The 18,967-nt window shown below is 36.4% G+C and overlaps 1 protein-coding gene across 8 annotated transcripts in view; it reads right to left on the bottom strand.

Moving 5' to 3' along the window:
• The window catches only part of opa1 (OPA1 mitochondrial dynamin like GTPase), a 128,173-nt gene that overhangs the window by 87,633 nt on the left and 21,573 nt on the right, over positions 1-18,967 (bottom strand). For 4 of the 8 annotated variants that reach the window (XM_048542006.2, XM_048542005.2, XM_048542009.2 and 1 more), the window contains 11 exons: positions 16,950-17,026; positions 14,135-14,245; positions 12,146-12,199; positions 9,873-9,977; positions 7,302-7,388; positions 7,009-7,122; positions 5,124-5,204; positions 2,989-3,063; positions 2,672-2,743; positions 1,999-2,098; positions 810-940 (listed from right to left, as the gene is read on the bottom strand). In XM_048542006.2, coding sequence (XP_048397963.1) covers positions 810-940; positions 1,999-2,098; positions 2,672-2,743; positions 2,989-3,063; positions 5,124-5,204; positions 7,009-7,122; positions 7,302-7,388; positions 9,873-9,977; positions 12,146-12,199; positions 14,135-14,245; positions 16,950-17,026 — 1,007 coding nt within the window. The remainder of the gene's footprint in view (positions 1-809; positions 941-1,998; positions 2,099-2,671; positions 2,744-2,988; positions 3,064-5,123; positions 5,205-7,008; positions 7,123-7,301; positions 7,389-9,872; positions 9,978-12,145; positions 12,200-14,134; positions 14,246-16,949; positions 17,027-18,967) is intronic. The other 4 variants (XM_059651099.1, XM_059651100.1, XM_048542010.2 and 1 more) reach the window with 2 other exon arrangements.

The raw sequence follows: 18,967 nt of genomic DNA, 5'->3' as shown, positions 1-18,967 counted from the left end.
ACTTGTCAGCTTGCTTGTCCTTTGTAACTTAGCAGCTCAAGCTTTAACGCTTTCAAAGTCTGGAGCATGGAGGCACAAAATGTTGTATTATCTGAGGAGTTGCAAACGGAATACAACAAACATGCCTTCTTCAGACCATATGGCAAATTGGATCTAGGGCTTTGCCTTCAAGAGCATTTGGGGCTCAGATGATTGGCCTATAACATTAGATTCAACCATTGTGCAAGATTAGATTCCACCCAATTCCCAGCGACTGGAGTTTCCTTTAATCCAAATTCAATTAATTCTGCTCTGATGTCTAGAACAGTCATTCACATCTCATTCCTCTTGTAGCTGCAGTAGGTGAAATTTATTGGCAGTATTTTAAGTGACAAGCATTAATTACAAATTACTTAACCTTCAATCTAACTACCTAGAGAGTTTCGGTCTGCTTAATTAAGGACATCTTGTACACCGTATCTAACTTGTTTAGAGTTAGAAGTCTTGTCACAAGTACACAAAAAGCTTTAAAAATATGAGAAATGTATATATTTCAGTAAACTAGTTTTGTTTGTATATTATTTTTACCCCTGCGTATATCACTGATTCACATCTGTGATGGAATGACTGTAATAATTACAGGAAAACAGGCTACAAAGACAAACAAACAATGAACATTTAACGATGCTGAAAACAATGAATGATCGATCTTCGGGAAAATGAATTAATCAACTACACGTCCAGAACACAGAAAACATTAAATATGTTAAAATAGCACAGAAATTAGTTTCAAACAAATTTTAAAGGTATCAATGTTGCAATGCCCTTACCCTACTGGGACTAGCCAGGTTTTTTTCTGCTAGATCCACTTTGGTCAACACAAATATAGTCCTTCTGCCTTGTGGGTCCATCTGGCTAACCAGGTCCGTGACAATGCTGCGTTCAGCGTCCACAGAACCATCTGACAATTGAATACAGAATCCGTAGCAATTACGGCAAATGTGCAATTGTTAAACATTATTTTAAATACATAGCTCAATTATTTTTACTTTGCTTGACAATCCATTCTAAGTGAATTCCTTAAAGCCTCCGAATATGCTATATTTCTGAAGGGTTTAGGCCCGAAACGTCAGCTTTCCTGCTTCTCTGCTTGGCCTGCTGTGTACATCCAGTTCTACACCTTGTTATCTCCTAATATGCTTGTTCATTTATAACTAACATTAAACCCATTCACAAACTGTGCTGGCCAAGATCTCTTTTTTAGTATTTGCAAATACTTACGGTTTAGCATGTATTATTTTATATCAGCCATAGGACTGGCTTAGCTTGGTATTATTTTTATATCATCCATGAGACAAGATAAATAGTGGAGATACTAAATTATCAAATTCCAGGCAGCAACTTGTCCAAACCAGGGTTAATTGTTAAAGTGAAATTCATTTCCAAGGCAGAAGTGAAAGGTGTAAGTTCCTGGCTGTAGCAAGTTGTACTTGTCAAAATGTTTACATGGGTAAAACTTGTACCCATGTGTCAAAATGCTGAGAGATCAAATCCAACTCAAAAATGTCTGTAAAATGAGGTATTATTGCTGATACAGCATTTCATCTTTTGGATGAAACCTAAGATCTTTCCTGCTTAGATACATCACACGCCACTATTTGAAGAACAGCAATCAATATCAGAACACAGAAAGTACACATTAACTTTGGTTGGTAGAAAATTTCAATATTTTTCTTTATGACAGTTACAGGATAAAGGTGTAAAAAAATGCAAATTTTTATTGAGTCATTTATAATCTCAATGTTCATAAATCCATGCATCTATTATTTCTGTAAGTATTAAAAATAAAATGGAAAATTAAGCCAAGGCTCCTTTGCTTTTATATGCTATATAACAAAAAATATGAAGAAAGTTCAAAATAATTATCCTTATCTGTATTAGAAAGCCATATGAAGTAACATTCAGTGCAAGAATTTTTCTCCAGCTGTGTATCTTCATTAACAAAATTTGAATTTTTACCTTGGATGCAAAGGATAATAGCATTGGGATTCTGCATGTAAGCCTTGCTTATGCTAAAAATTACATCCTTGGTGTCAGCAGCCATTCCTGATGTCACAGTCTTTGGCAGAGGAAAAAAAAAGTTCAGTGGTACAACAGAAAACATTCTTGACATTATCCTAGATAAATTCATTCTCTCCCTAACAGGCTAAAGATTTAGTTGATGATACATAGTTTATGTCTTCAAAGTACAAATTCAATTAATAGTTTTACATAGTTCACATTTCAATCAGAAATCTTTATTTGAGCAACATGACTCTTGATCAAAGGCACAAAGAACCATTGACAACAAAACATAAGACCCAATACTACTTCAAATTCTTTCATAGTAATTGACATTACTTTCAAATAACAGCAGCTCCTCTTACAACACTGTACATTTGGATCACCATGGGAGGTACACACGTCATCACATGAGAATACTTAGTGCAAAATTTTGTCAGAAGTTTTAAATCCAAATACTTCATTTTTTATTTGGTTTTCAGTGTCATTATAAGTATTTATAATGATTATCTTTATAACAGATATATCTAATAAGCTCACCATAAAAAGATTTTGTTAACCTGATGATTTTAAAATGTGAAAGAGGTAGATGCACCATATTTCCTTCACAGAACAGTTTCCTGATACTTACACTGATAACGCCAGGAAGATCAACTAGTACCATTCGCTGCAGACCTGGACCCTTCACACTTAATGAAATGGTCTAGGAATTATAGAATTATAGAAAAGTGAATGCAAGCAATAACTTTAATACCAGTTCCACAGTTGGTTAAGTTAAGACATACTATACAAATCCACAGCAATTTCTAAATATCATAAGTTTTAGCTTAGTTTTAATCATTGCTGTTATACGTCATTCAACGTACAGACAAAATATATTCTATTTCAACAGTGTATTGAACAGAACACTTTTTATTACTGCAAATAATTAGACAGAATCATTCTTACCTCAGGACTGACAGTTTGCCCTTCTTTTAAACTACTTCTCATTCTTATTTCAATTTCATTGCGCAATGCTGCTAGCTACATAAACAGAAACATAAATACAATTCACCATCCAAACCGATACTTAGGGGTCTGACTCAAACCATAACTAATCAGCTGCATTCATAAATTTAGATTACGAAGTGCCCTCCAGACAATTCCATAAACAAAGCAGAATTCAGCGGTCAGGGATAGCAGGAACTGCTGATGCTGGAGAATCTGAGATAACCAGGTGTAGACCTGGATGAACACAGTAGGAAAGCTGACATTATGGGTTAGTCTTCCCCTCCTCCATTTCTGAAGAAAGGTCTCGATCCAAAACATCAGCTTTCCTGCTCCTCTGATGCTGCTTGGCCTGTTGTGTTCATCCAGCTTTACACCTTATTATTTCGGAGGTCGGGATTTGCTTCAGGAATTCATCTGACACTAATTATGTAACAGATTATAGCCGAAAGAAGGAGTTATTGCCCAGCAGATTACATCAGCTGAGATTCCCATGAACAATTTTGTACTTTGCAAAGCTGCAGTTGAGGTAGCAGTTGCAACAGCACTGACAACAAGAACTTGTATCCACGTCATTATTTTTAAACAGTGAAAAATATTCATTGCCGCCAGGGAGAACGAGGAAATGATACAGAAGCTAAACTGGAGATGGGAGGTAGGAGTAGAAGTGAAACAACAAAGCAGTTTAAGAGAATATCACAGAACGTAACCTAGAAAACTGGTACAGTTGACAATGGTTGGGTGAAAGAAGAAAAATGCACAAGAGGTCAAAGTTTGAGAAATCAGAAATTCTGGGAGGATGCTGTAAGGTTAGAAAGTTACAGTGAAAGTGAGGGTTGAGGACAATGACAATAAATAAATACAATGAAATAAATTGCAAATATTGAGGAACTGGAGATAATCTGTTTACTAAAGACAGAGGTTGACACAGATTGTTATTTTTAAAAACTAGAAATTTGGACAATCTGAACATTATGTAAAGTGAATCACCAGTTGGGAGAACAGTGGGGAAAACAAGCTGGGAGGTGTCAGAATCCAGGAGTACATTATCAGCAGGAGGAGAGTGGGTAATGTTCTGAATGTAAAAGCAAAAAGGATATGAAACAGGGGCAGAACCTCAGTTTAGGGTTAAGCAGATCCCGAATTACAATAGGTGCAGTATGAGACAGTTACAGGGATGAGGGCGAGTGTGGAGTCAGTCAAAAATGGAAAAAAAAATGTGCAGGTGCAAATGTTGGCAGTTTTTTCTCACTGACACTTAAGTGGATGAAATTAAAAATGGACATCAGACAGGTAAACTTACACTGAAACTGCACACAGATGAAGAGGAAAAACAGACATGTGGAAACACATTTTATGCCCAATCATACATTGCCAAGGTGACACGATAGGGGGTTTGCATTTATGCAGCATCAGCTCAGAACATCTCAAAGGAGTTTACAACCAATTAAATACTTTTGAAGTGTAGTGATTTTGGAATGAAGGAAATGCAGCAGTCAATTTCCACTCACTTCCCAAAAGCAATATGATATGATCAGGCAGTATGTTTTTTGATGATGTTCATGGAGGGATAAATATTAACTAAAACACCAGGGATAACTCACTCCAGTTCACTTGCTAAGGAGGTGGTGGGGCCACAATTTCAAGTCTAATCTGAAGATTTCCTCTGATTGAGCAGCACGCCCTCAGTACTGCTCAGGAATGTTAATGCAGATTTCTGTGCTCACACAGCAGTACAGTAACAAAAGAGCATTGCTGCTCCTAAGGGATATGATGGATAGGCCAAGGAGGAATCCTTTAATAATTTCCAAAATGTGGACACAAGGGTGAGAAGAACAGTAATTGTTAGAGGTGCGCCAGCAATAATTGTATAGTCAAGAGTTAAGTCTAGACACATTTGGAATGTTAATTTGTTTCACTTTCTACATACGTTGTCTAGCCTTTTAAGCATTTCTATGATCTATACTTTTTTGCTTTTTGATCCGTCTTTAACACTTTTTTCAGTAGTACCAGTTCTGAAAGTTAACAGTGACTATACAGATAATTTAGATTCTAAATAGGATAAGTTAAAATAAACAAATCCTGAAAGACCTTACATCCTCATCTTTGGTCAGATCAAATTCTCGTGAGCTGTCTTTAAACACTGCCACATGATGAGGTCCTTCACTCAATGTCACCTGAAAAAAATCCAAATTTTCAGAAACTATGTAATGAATAGAGATCATTTATGCAGAAATAAATGAACTACAGTGGACAAATGCTAAGAAATATAACAAATGCTGTAACATTAATTTAAAATAAATTTTAACTTTGAAGTAAGTGGCCTGAAAAAAAATTAGGTTGCCATTTTGAGGGGCTATTTATTCAACTGCAGAATGCCGCATGTGACAAATAAAAACTTTCTACTCTGAAACTTGGCATCATTTCATTATACTTATATAATTTGTATCATTCCTGTATATGTGGTTATCTCGAAAATTAAAAATAAGCAAAGGTTGAGTCATATAAAAAGGTGGAAATTATGAAGGAGTTGTAAAATTACTTAATTCTAGGTTTTAAAAAACATCTTGATTTTGAATATTTACTCATTAGGACCCTGTATTAACACAATGTAATACTGGAGACATATTCATTAAAGAAGGATAAGTGGAAATTAATTTGATCATACGTTTTCCATATTCCTGAGTACTTGCTATTAAAAAGATAGGCACGTCACTAGAAAGTTAATGAACATAAAACACACTGACAGTTGCTTGTCGGGGAAATATCATAATTAAGACAAACGATTCACAATCAACCTTTTGATGAACTACTTTCCAAACTAGTTCAATGAAGGTGTGATGTCCTTCAGCAGCACAGTGACAATAGAGCGACTTCCTGTTCAGTAATGAAATAACTGACTCATATTTAGCAACACCAAGTGAAAGCTACTATTAAAGTAAATTGCTGACCTAATAATTTTCACCATTTCTTTTATCTTGAAGGTGTGGACTACTTGGTGGTGCATACAGCAGCAAGCAGCCACAGAGTTCCCAGTCACTTGCTCATTCTTCCTGAAGGATCCTAGGTGAGATGTATGATTATGAAAAGACTTCTGCCAATATTCACAATTTAGCAGATTGTTGGATAGTGGCCAGGAATGAAAACACTGATGAGCTTCCCCATTCTTCCCTAATTTGAGCCAACTTTAAAACTATTACTGCTATGTGGACTAGAGATTAGCATGAGTGAACTACCAATTGTTTGATTTCTGAGATTAGTCTATTGTAATAAGTTGAGTCATCTCATTCGGGATAAATATACCAATGTGAGTGTTCATTTTCCATTTTCTCACATAATGCCTCTCTTCTTAGCACTATCATCTCTTGTATGTTTGTGGTAATTAAATGCAAGTCAAAAAATGTAAGGCTGACCATAAATCTGGAGCTGGTTCAACTTAAATGAGCTGTAACTTTAAAAAAAACAAACAAACAATCCACATTGCAAATAGCCATAGTTTATGCATCAAGACTATTGCACAGCTCTATTTCATAGCTCTGATCATTGTTCCAAATAAACTAATGCATGCATGGTCATCCTTTGCAGCCAAGAAGGTCCTGCACATTTCTTATTCTGTGATATGTGCTGAAGTGACCATATATTTTAAAAAGTGATATCATACACTGATTTCTTGACAAAAAAATTGGCTGTGTACAATAAATTTTAAAGGAACTATTAAGCCAATATCAAAGACAAGAGCTCCATTAAACTTAGTACATGGCATCATAGTATGCATCAGCAAACAGGGAGGAACATCTTACTTTTTATTAAGTGGCTCACTAATGATTACTTGAGATGGTTCGAAATCAAAGCTCTACAAATCAGTTGAGAGCTAGGATAATTTTTTTAAATGCCAATGCGGATGCAACTTTGGCTAAGTATGTACTTTTGTGTTTACTCCCATATTCTATAGATTCTCGTCAACAAGTTCAACCTCTTTACCTTGACAGGCGCACGAGTCATCATTTCACCAGATCCTCGAGGAAATATCCTAGCTTGGGCAATCATTTCCAGAACACTGGTCTTTCCAGCACTTTGGTCTCCAACTACAACTACCTAGAAGAAAACAACTTACATCAATTAAAAGCAAATAATCTGGAAACGAACTTACATTTCTCAGTGTCAGACACACTGTCCTTTTAACTCTTATTTATCTTTGGATACTCCTCAAAACAACTGGAGACAATGATAAATAATTTCCTAGTATCTCAGAAACAATGATAGTTTTTGCTCACCCTTGGGAGATGGTCCTGGGTGTTGTAGTTGGAATCATAGTCTGACAGGATGTCCAACACTTCAGAATACAAGTCAATTAGAGACTTCTAGAAAAGGAAGAATTCTTCAATTTAACCCCTAAATTAATCTAGTACAACACATTATAAATTATTACAGAACTTGATTGAGGCAGTCAGGTAAATGATGTTCCAAGTCAATATTTCCAAAGCATATCACTTAAACTTTTAAACAGTATATTCAAATAGCCAGTGGAAAATAAAAACAAAGTGAAATTGGGGGTAGTCTGCAGACATGGATGGAGAACTAGTTGGCAGACAGGAAACAAACAGGAGGAATAAACGGATCTTTTTCTGATTAGCTGTCCAGAATTAGGGATCATAATCTAAGGGTAGGAGGTAGGCGATTTAGAACACAGCAGAGGGGAAATTTCTTCACCCAATAAGCCTGTGGAATTCTCTGCCTCAGAAAGTAATTGAAGGCAAAAGTTTGAATATTTTCAGGAATGAGTTACAGTTCTTAGGGGTAAAGGGATCAAGGGTATGGAACAGGGTGTTGAGTTGGAATAATCAGCCATGATCATATTCAATGGCTGAGCAGGCTTGTAGGGTCTGAATAGCCTTATTTTGCACCTTTTTTCTACATGTACATTAAAGCTCTCATCAGATTTGAACTAAACTGGAAGTCTGAATAAGGGTGGATTAATGAAGGAGAGCTAGCATAATCTGTTAAAGGCAAATTATATTGAACTAACTTGGCTGCCTTTTTTTTAAAAAAGATAAGGCACTCCAAATTAGGCCCCTCAAAAAAGCTAAAGTTCATTTGCTAAAAGAAACAGTGGCAGCACGGATACGAAGTTGGCTGTTTTGCAGACTGGAAGTAGGCCAACAAGGGTGTTCTCAAGCGTCAGTATGAGGACCACTGCTTTTCTTCACATATATGAATTACTTACATGCACGGGGTACATCAAAATTAACAGATGACACAAAACTTAAAAGAATTAGCAACTTTGAGAAGGATAGTGATAGGCTTCAGAGGGTACAGACAGTTTGGTGGAATGGGCAGATATGTGGCAACAGCAATTTAATAAAGACACATGGAAAATCATGCACTTTCATGAGAAGAGGTGACATAAATTCAATAGTACAATTTCTAATATGTACAAGAACAACCAGATCTGTAGTCTGAAGTACGTGACCTCTACAGAACTTCGAAACTATTTGACCCAAATGTACAAAAAAACGGACATGACCTTGAACTGTAAAACATGAACAACCAAATCTCAACACAACATACAGATGTTAACTATCCAGGTATAAAGGAGTTAACTATAACCTTTCCAAAGTTTGAGTCCGCTGAACCTTGCCAGCAAACAGTATCAGAGATAATGGGAACTGCAGATGCTGGAGAATTCCAAGATAATAAAATGTGAGGCTGGATGAACACAGCAGGCCAAGCAGCATCTCAGGAGCACAAACCGAAACATCAGCTTTTGTGCTCCTGAGATGCTGCTTGGCCTGCTGTGTTCATCCAGCCTCACATTTTATTACCACAAACAGTGGTAGCTTAATGTAACTAACAAGACTGGAAGTAAGATTGAAATTCACCCAAGATCCTCCGAATTGTCCAAACCCATGACCACTTCCATCTCGAAGGACCAGGGCAGCAGATACATGGGAACTGCACTGCCTTGGAGGTTTTCCCCCTCTTACCAGGGGTAAAACTAGGAATAGAAACTCTTATTGGGCATATATACACAAATTTTAGAATGAGGCAGTTTAGAAATGTGATTAAAAAGGGATTCGGGGCTCTTGACTTTAATTACCTGGAGCAAAGCCAACAAAAGCAAACAATTGATGGTTAACAGCTATAAAACAATGATTCAACCTCAACAACATCAATCTGTCCCTTCCTAAAGTGTAGTGCCAAGGTTAGATGTGCAGAGGGTGCAGAAACAATTTATGAGAACTGTTCCAAGGTAAAGTATGTCAGTTTAAGGCTGTTCTCCTTATGGAAGATTTAAATGATATTTTATAAATGTGGTTAAAATCACAAGGGATCCATGTTGAGCTGATCAAGAGAAGCTGTTCCCTTGTGTTGATCGTCAAGAACCAAATGCAGAGATTTGAGGTGACTGGCATAACAACCAACAGTAACAAGGAGACCCATTTTATACAGCAAATGATTAGGTTCTCACAGCGCCAGGGACCTAGGTTCAATTCCACCCTCGGGCAACTATCTGTGCAAACTCCACACATTCTCCCTGTGCCTGCGTGGGTTTCCTCCCACAGTCCAAAGATGTGCAGGCTAGGTGGATTGGCCATGCTAAATTGCCCATAGTGCTCAGGGACGTGTTGATTAGGTGGGTTATAGGGAAATTGGTTTGGGTGGGTGCTCCGAGGGTCGGTGTGAACTTGTTGGGCCAAAGGGCCTGTTTCCACACTGTAGGGATTCTATTCTATTCTCTGATTCTGTTAAGAAATCGAATACAGGTCCACACAAGTTTTGGAATAGTGGGAAAATGTTTTAAATTTTCAAAGCATTTCTATTTCCAACTGAAAACACATCTTCACCTTCATTTTCCTTAGGTGAATGCCTTTGTCATCTTTCTGGAGAGCCTGTTTTCGCAACTCTTTATTTTCTTTCTCTAAACGTTCAAGAATTCTTTGATATTTCAGCTATAAAAAAGGAAAAAAAAACAAAATCAATTAAACTCTTCTGTGGAAACAAGCCTTGAAATCAGATTTTGATAATCATTCACACAGAATGTGCACTTGTAATTTAGCCAGTTTGCGCAATTAGTAATTACATGGTAAGATGAAAAGTTGAATGATTTTCAATCGTATACTGTTTGCAGCCTTCGCTATTGCTTACTGGTTTGCTAAAATGATGTGCAGTTCAGTTTAAAAAAAAAATCATTTTTTAACCATCACGGAAGCACCAGGAAATACAAGTGTTATTGCATCATGGTCATTTTAATTAAATCAGATTAGTTACACCAGCCCAGCAGATGAAAACATATTCAACTACTAGTGAGAAGCTCCAGCAAGGTACATGATGACAAAAGGCAAACAGCTTTCATCTGCATTCTGGGGACAGCAGAGGCCAGTCAGGAAATGTCTTACGTTGTCAGTTAAAATTTTCAGCAATCACTCTGATGAAATCTGTTCTCAATTGCTGAATAAAATCTAAGCTGCCAAAGGAGGGTGCATTTATCACAGCTAATTGTCACAGTGTTGCAAGTTTTAGTGAAAGAGAAAGGCCACAAGGTTTGACACTGAATTGAAGTAGGTGTTTGTTAAAGTAAGTAAATTGTGTATCAGGTATTCTCTACTAACTATGGGTATGGTTAAAACGGTGTCAATGCGAGCATGTCTGTGACAAATCAGCAATTTCTAGTGAACCAATTCAATTAATATTCAGAGATGAATTTGTCTTCAATAGACATTTACAATGCATGTTTCATATACACAGAAATTCACCAGTTGACATTCAAATATAAACTTTGTGCTGTACTCATAGCAACATTACATGACAGAAAGAATGAATGTCCTCACTGCCAACAATGAAGAGGTTCTCATAATGAGTGAATGTTAAAGAGGTTTGGAATTTTGGTGTGGTGTCTTATGTACTGAAGTTGAGATGGTAGCCATTAAGACCTAGTTACTAAGGCCTTATTCTGGTTACATCCCCGTTTTCAGTCAATTGAGTTATAATTTCCTAACACAAAGTTTTTACAGCTAGCATTACAAAATTGACAGGAATCAATCTCAAAATTTCTGAGAAGATAACCCAGATATCTTTAACTTTTTCCACTCTTGGGCACCATCTAGAAGCAGACTGTCACAAAAATAATGGCACAGATATCTTCAAACAAATCAATAGCAGGATCATGATACTGACTGTTATTAAGGTGTGCAGAATATCACTAATTTGTCTATCCAGTGTGCGTAATGAAACTATCATGAAAACACATTAATCTTGCCACAGCCACACAAAAGGACACTGTTAAATGAAGTGTATTATGTTCTTGACATACAACTTAACTTTGGAATCCAGAAATGAAACAATGAAATTTTAGAGCCCCTATTAAAACCTAAAAATCTAAGCCTAATTTTTAAAATTGCTCTCTGAAATCTCTTTATTATCTCTTAATTCTTTCTCTGTGTGTACCTAATTTAACTCCATTCTACCCAATATTCCTTTTCTCTGTTCATCCTGTTTCTTTATTAATCCTTGAATCACATTGGTTAAGGAGAGAAACCACTTGGAACCAACATTAATGAAGTTGAAGATGCCGTGATCTGTCATTGGGATTAATTTGCAACACAAAAATCTGCGCTGAAGGAAAAGGTGAATAATCTAATTCAAAGCCCTTGTCATAACGCACCATTCCATTACTTTCTGCACCAGTAGGTGTTTTGCAGGTTGTAAACATAATTTTTTAAGAATCTGGATTGACTATTTCACAATAAAATAAACATCTGCTCCACATTATCCTTTCTAAATGGAATAACACTAGATTGGAAATATCCAATCCTGTGGCATTATTGACATGCATTTTTTCAAAAGAAAAAGGCAAGAGCACACTACCCTGAAAAACAAGCTGATGACCAATCAGCTTTAGATGGTCTTAAACTAGTAACTGACTCTATGACAAATGTACTGAAAACTATTATCCTAAGGTAAAACAGTGATAATGGCATAAACAACATTACAAACGTTTGACATTGGAGGTACATTGCGTGCATTACAGCAAAGTACACATTTAGGTTTCCCCAAACTATATCCACAACCTGAAAGTAAATGTCAATCATGTTGATAATTAAATATTTACATTCATTACCTGTGTGCGGAGAAGTTCTTCTTGCAACTGTTCAGCTTTGTCCTTGTCTGAAACCTGAAAGAAATGAAGCAAATAAAACACCCAAAGATTTAAAAAATCTATTGGAAACAAAATCTCTGACCTGCTCATTGACTCTAGGAAGAAAATGTTAATTGACATGCAATGTTTTTGTTTCACTTAAAATCTACCAGCGAGATAAACTACACATCACCAGCCTACCAAAATTAAACTTGAAATCTCAGAATTATACTAACATTTTTATCACAAACACCATATATTTATCTCATTTATTTGTTTTGAAAAATATGGTATGCCAATTACAATTTCTTTGTGGATGTTATAACAATAAATTAGCAAGGGCTAATTTTTGTTTAAACCCAAGCTCCTCTCAGAACTACAGTCAATGCGAGTTATATGCTATGGTTCTGTTATGTTTCCTCGTAAGAGTACATTATTTCAATATTGCAATATATAATTCTTAGTCAGCATGATTTGTGATCTGAGCATAAAACTGCTATTGCAGATCAGCTGCCCAGTATGGAAACTGACCAATTTTAATTCCCATTGATTTCAATGCTAAAGTAGTTTTGCTTTGACTTCACTATGTCTGATTTACCCCGAAGTGGCATGTTCAAAACTTATCCTTGTTTTATGCATAATTAAATTTATTTCTGTATTTTGTCAGACAAATGTTATAAATGTTGACTCTGAATAAATTAAAGCAGACACATAGTAAATACGCATCTCAAACAGTGTGGTGTTAGAATATGAAAATAACAAAAAACTAGTTAAAATGGAGGTTGAAATTTTCAGAAGTGCAACTTTTGTAAAAATAATCAGCCCATGGATTACTAGTCTCATTAATCATGAGCAAACACTTGTTATATTGCAAGGATGGATCTGTAGTAATTGTTTATCAATTGCTGTCCCAACATATGCACTTTTACCTTATGTAATTTGTTACTTCAACGTACATTGAAGAGAGTTAGAAAATATACTGTACTTTTGTATCTATCGACATCATTGTTGATCAGGTATGGTACAGAGTATCAGCTATACGTGCAACCCAGTCCTCAAAATGTGCACCATGCAGAACCAGGAATTATTTTCAATTGCCTCCAAACTAACCTCAGACACAGTCAGACATCATTTCATGACCTTCACTTGAACTGTAATGATGCAAGTCTGCAAAACTAAAGACTGACAAGATTTTTAACCTCCTTGTTCTTTCATCGTCTCTAAATATACAAACAAAAATTGCTCTAAATGACAGATCTCGTGGAAATGGTATAGCCTATTGAAATTCTTAATGTTTCCATTTTACAAGAATTTCAGTACTTCATTGTTCAGACCATCTACAAATATGTAGAGATGGAGATAACAATAATGTAACTGATGAATATCATCTTCAGTTTTCACCACCACACACTCCACCCCTAAATTTTACTTTTGGTTAAGCTATATAAAGGATGACTCAAGTTTCTCCAATTCCTGCCCCAAATGATAGCAGTTTCAATGTAAAACAGTGTTTCCAATTACAGTAACTAAACCATCAACCTTTAATTTTTGCAGGCAATAACTTGAGTTGCAACTTCTGGGCCATTTCAAACCTTGCTGGGTGAGTCTGAACTTTCCAAATTAAATATTGTTTTAAAAGTTAATTAAAATGTATTAAAAGAGTTGATGTAAAATAATGCAATTGAGTGCAAATAATTTGATAAATTAGATCAAAACTTCATGTACAAAATCTGTGAATGTCCAAATAGTTAGTAAAACTGTTTGCACATATTCATAACAGCTCATTTCCAACATATATTGGTAAGACTCATATCATAATTTATAACTAGCCATTTCTCAATTAATTTTGAAATTGTATTTCTTTTAATGCACAAAACCAATGAGCAATTCAAATATGCACAATATCCTTGAACATAAGTCATACCAAGCGATCAAGCTTGGTTTATCTCAAATGATGGTTCAATCTATCACCTTTCGTTTCTGTTGAGAGGAGCCAGAGCTTAACTGTTCGGCGACCCTGCGTGCTGCCTCTTCATGCTCCTGGATTTGCTGCTGGATTAGAATGAGCTCCCCAAGCACACCCTTCATGAGTTTTCAATGGGTGAAGGAGAGAATTAGGGAGAAAAATTAACAAAAAAAACACAACATAAAAGACAAATGAACACTTGGAAGGAATGGGATAGTATGTAGTGCTTAATGATTAAAGGACTGCTGCATTTGGTACCCATTAGCAAGAGGTAAGTAAGCTCAGCAAATCCAGCTTATAAATGTTGGTTATTAGGATCAGACAAAACAACTCACTAAAAATGACATATTTCAAATGACTACATACTTAAATAAGACTTAAGTAATATCTTTAAAGTAAAAACTCCTAAAATTTTGGATAACACCATCACTTCTGCAGAAACCTCACATAATGTATACAGAAAGATTCTAACAGTGAGAACATAAACAGTAATTATTGAAATATTGTAATGTGAACTTTTATGAAGTTATTCCGCTTTAACTTCTATGTTTAATTTTACATGAATTGTGTAAAGGGGTCATGTAACTCTTTCCTGAATGCTGTTCAATAACACGGTTGGATTTATTGACTTAGCCTTCCTATTCTCATAGCAAAAAACTTGTTGAAACATGCAGAATTCTCACACCTGGGACAAAGGGGCGATATCTGTTGTGCCATGGAGGTATAGACATGTCACCTCTGGCTTTTAGACAGAACAGCAGCAAAAAGAGAAGAGGAATAAATGGAATGTATGTGTAGTCTTCTTCAAATGTATTCATAATACAAAAAAACTAAGAAAAATTACAGTCAACTGCAATGCTTCTCGATTTCTCCGAGGATATATTCCTGCAAATAAACATGAATAATTCGAGAATTCTGAAAAGAAATAGCCTCTCCTTATACAGTTATCCAATGCATTTCAAACACATAGCTCAGCCCTTCACATTTTTCACTGCCTGCTTTCAAATTCCTATCTGCCCCTCAGCACCATTCTAACTCTTGCCACTATCAATACTAATCATTGAGGATCTAAATGAATAAATTCCGACATAACTTCCAACCCTTCATATCTGAGCCCTTTGGTTGCAGAAATCTTTTGGGCATTGGTGAGTACCATTACTAACCCAGACAGCTATTCGAGTTATCCCAATATCAGGATTCTCCGTAATTAGAACATTAGTCTAGATTTCCAAAATGTACAAAAGGTACCAATTGTCACTGAAGTAAGAGGGGGCAAGAAAGCCTCTATTCTCTATCTTTCCAAGACAAAATTTTATACATAACATTTGTATGAAAATTTACTATTCATCAACATGTCAATCATTGTACTGGTTTTTTCCATTGGAGTTTAGCTTGCACATCAATATTTAAACAGAATGCTTAGATCATCATTTAAAATAAGACAGAATTCACTTTATAAGCTAGCCATTTAGGAAGTCATAAAGTAGCAAAATCCAGAATACAGTTAACGCAACTTCCTTATACAGTGTTTTAAGGAGCTGAAGCAATCTTGTCCATCTTGTATAAATTCAGATCTGTAGAACAGAAATGTTTCACTGGTATGGATAAAGCTGTTCAAGTTAAATGGCAGCTCAAACACCTTCTCAATTAGATTATCAACTTTGATATTTATTGCCCCATGCTCAAATTCAACCACTTTGCAACAATTACTGATTTTATGAAAGCAAGATCATGTAGATGTTGAAAGCCTGAAATAAAAACAGAAAGTGATGGTGAAACTCATCAGGTCTGGCAGTAGCTGTGGAGTAAGAAACAGAGTTAACATTTCAAGTCTGATATGGCTCTCCTTCAAAAGTGAATACAGGTAGAAACATGACAGGTTTTATGCTCTTCAAAGAGGAAGGAGAGGCTCAAACAAAATGGGAGCTCGGGGATGGAATGAACAAATGCGTCATGGAACAAAAGGCTAAGGAGGTAGTAACGACTGCAGCAAAGAAACAAAGCATTGGTCCAGAGTGTGAATGACAGGATCGTGGCCAGCTCTGTATGAAAGCAAAAACATGAATATAAGTTACAGACCGACACCTGGCAGAACAAAATAACAATCAAAGTGGAGGACACCGTTCACAGTTTTAAGTCGGTGAACTGAGCCCAGAAGGCTACCAAGTGCCTAATGGAAGACAAAGTGTGCTCCCCTTAGCTTACATTGAGATTCACTGGTATATTTTAGCAGACCAAGGACAGAGTGGCGAGTGTGACAACAATGTGGTGAAACAGCCCCTTAAAAGGGGCAAGCAACCAAAAGATCAATGTCACGCTCATGGACTGATTGAAGGCATCCTGCAAAATGGTCATTCAGTCTGCATTTACTCTCACTAGTATAAAGTAGATTGAATTCTGAACAGTAAATACAGTGTAATAAATGAATAGTGTAACTAAATTGTTGCTCCAACTGAACGGTGTACTGTGGGCCTTAGCCTGTGAGGGGTAAGATGGCAAAATGGCAGATGTTACACCTTGTGCAATTGCACAGAAAGATGACATGGAAGGAGAATAAGGTGATGTGAGTCTAAGCGTGGACGAAAAAGTGTCACAGAAGAGATTCCAGATGCTGATAGGGAGAATATGGTGAACTTGGTGGTGGCATCAAGCCTGAATTGACAGACACAGCAGAGATGAATCTTGAATGTGGATGCCGGTGGGGTTGAAAATTAGTGATTTTTTTTTCCCTTCAGTTAATTTTATCTTTAAAAGCAGTCACAACATTCTGTACAGAGCAGGTAACCTATGAAAACACCTAATTTCTAACCAGAAACTTGCCTTCTTATACTGCTTCCCATTGTTGTCAAACCCTTGAGTATCAGATGCTTTCATAGCAGTAGAGCCTTCAGCAGAATCTGCAAAAAATGACAAGAGTTGACTGACCTTTACCACAAAACAAAACAAATTGAGTATTCTATGACAAAATTACATTTAAAGGAGGGAAATTTGCAGTGAGTAAACATGCAAACAGTAATTTGAAGCTTATTAAAATATTAATCCAGAAGTGTGAATTAAGAGATTTGAAACTGTACACTGTCTAATTTTTGTAGATGAATCACAATGTGATCAATATCAGCTCAGGAGGAGACTGTGGGGATTGGGAGGGGATCTGAGAGAGGTAAAAATAAAAAAGTGTATATCTCCATTCCAAGAACATCTTTTCTTAATGAGATGACCAAAATTGCATGCAGTACTCTACAGTGGGTCTAACCACTGTTTTATACTACTCCAGCATAAACTTCCTGTACATATATTTAGGGAGAGGGGAAAAGCAGATCAAGAAAGGTTAGCTTGGGAAGCCAAGGGCAAAGCCCTGCTGCTCATCTGAACTGCAAACAGTGCTGGAAGAGCACTTACCTGCCCTAGTTAACCATTCTTCCTCCCTAAGGTTGTTCAGTTTTCTGAACTCTGGGAAGCATTGTTTACAACCATTAAATTTAAATGGCTGCTTAAAGCTGAAGCACAGGGTCTCATTAATGTACAAGAATACTTACCAGAAGTAATTGGTATTATTCAACATTTGATAAATTAAAAACAGATCATCACAAAACCTAATGAAAAATGAATCAACCTTCTCAATCACTGATTGGCTCATATCAATAAGACTTCTTTAGAAAAAAGGGTTCACAGGATGTGGGTAATACTGTGACTACTGGCATTTATTGGCCAACCTTTATGGTCCTCAAAAAGATCCTAGTATACCACCTTCCACTGCTGGAATCATATGGTGAAGGAGCTCCCACGGTGGTAGGAGGAATGGAGTGCCAAAATTTTCGACAAGCGGGCATTTTGGAGGGAAACAAACAGAAGGTGGTGTCCCCGTGCACCCACTGCTGCAATCTAAGTGGTAAAGGTCACAGGTTTGGGAGATTCCATCAAAGAAACCTTGGCGGCAACTGTAGTGCATCTTATAGAGGGTACAGACAGAGAAGCTACTGAAATGGGCTACATTGTCCTGAAGTTTAATCACGTGGTCAGCTGTCAGTCCAGAGCATTTCACAACAAACACAGAAAGGAAAGCAATACACACTCAAAAGTTCTCAGTTTTGATATTAATGTATGTTGAGATAATTAAAAACATTTAAAAACTGTAACAGAAATGTCAGCAACACTGAAATCTTGGGCCTGCTAAAGTTCGGTACTTGCATGAACTGAAATAAAAAGCATGTCCATTCAGAGAGATTAGCAACTGGGCTTAATCAATTTAGATCTATTTCTAAACATTCTATCTGAGCAACAGCACAATTGATCAACCAGCATATACTGAATTTATAAAAGTGTATTTGTCTCAATAGGGCATTGTGCTGTGAAACTAATTAACAACACCAAAGAATAATATGATTCTGAGAGTGGTTTATAACTGGGTTTATTTAATACGGATAATGTCCTGATGAAGGGTGTAAACCCAAAATCTTGACTTTCCTGTTCGTCTGATGTTGCCTGGCCTGCTGTGTTCTTCCATCTCCACATTATATTGACTCTGACTCCAGCACTTGCAGTTCTTGCTGTCTCCTTATTTTACTTGGAGGCTAACAGCATAAAATATTTATCTTCTGCTGCAAAAATTGAGAGGATTCTTTTCCATTCGTGTATTAAAGACAAATGATGCACCATGGTGGGCAAGTACTCTGCTAAACTTATTCTGAAAGTACAATATTTAAAGTTTAGCATATTAAAGCTCAATCACTGCTTTCACACTAAAGTATTCAGATCAAGTTTACTAGTGCTTTTTATCTGCACTAACTACAGACAAAGAAATAATGCAGTACCTCAGTTACATTTATCAACCTGAGTAG

Source organism: Stegostoma tigrinum, chromosome 14 (genome assembly GCF_030684315.1).
Source record: "Stegostoma tigrinum isolate sSteTig4 chromosome 14, sSteTig4.hap1, whole genome shotgun sequence".
Lineage (NCBI taxonomy): Eukaryota > Metazoa > Chordata > Chondrichthyes > Orectolobiformes > Stegostomatidae > Stegostoma > Stegostoma tigrinum.
This window is presented reverse-complemented; position numbering and strand designations above follow the sequence as displayed.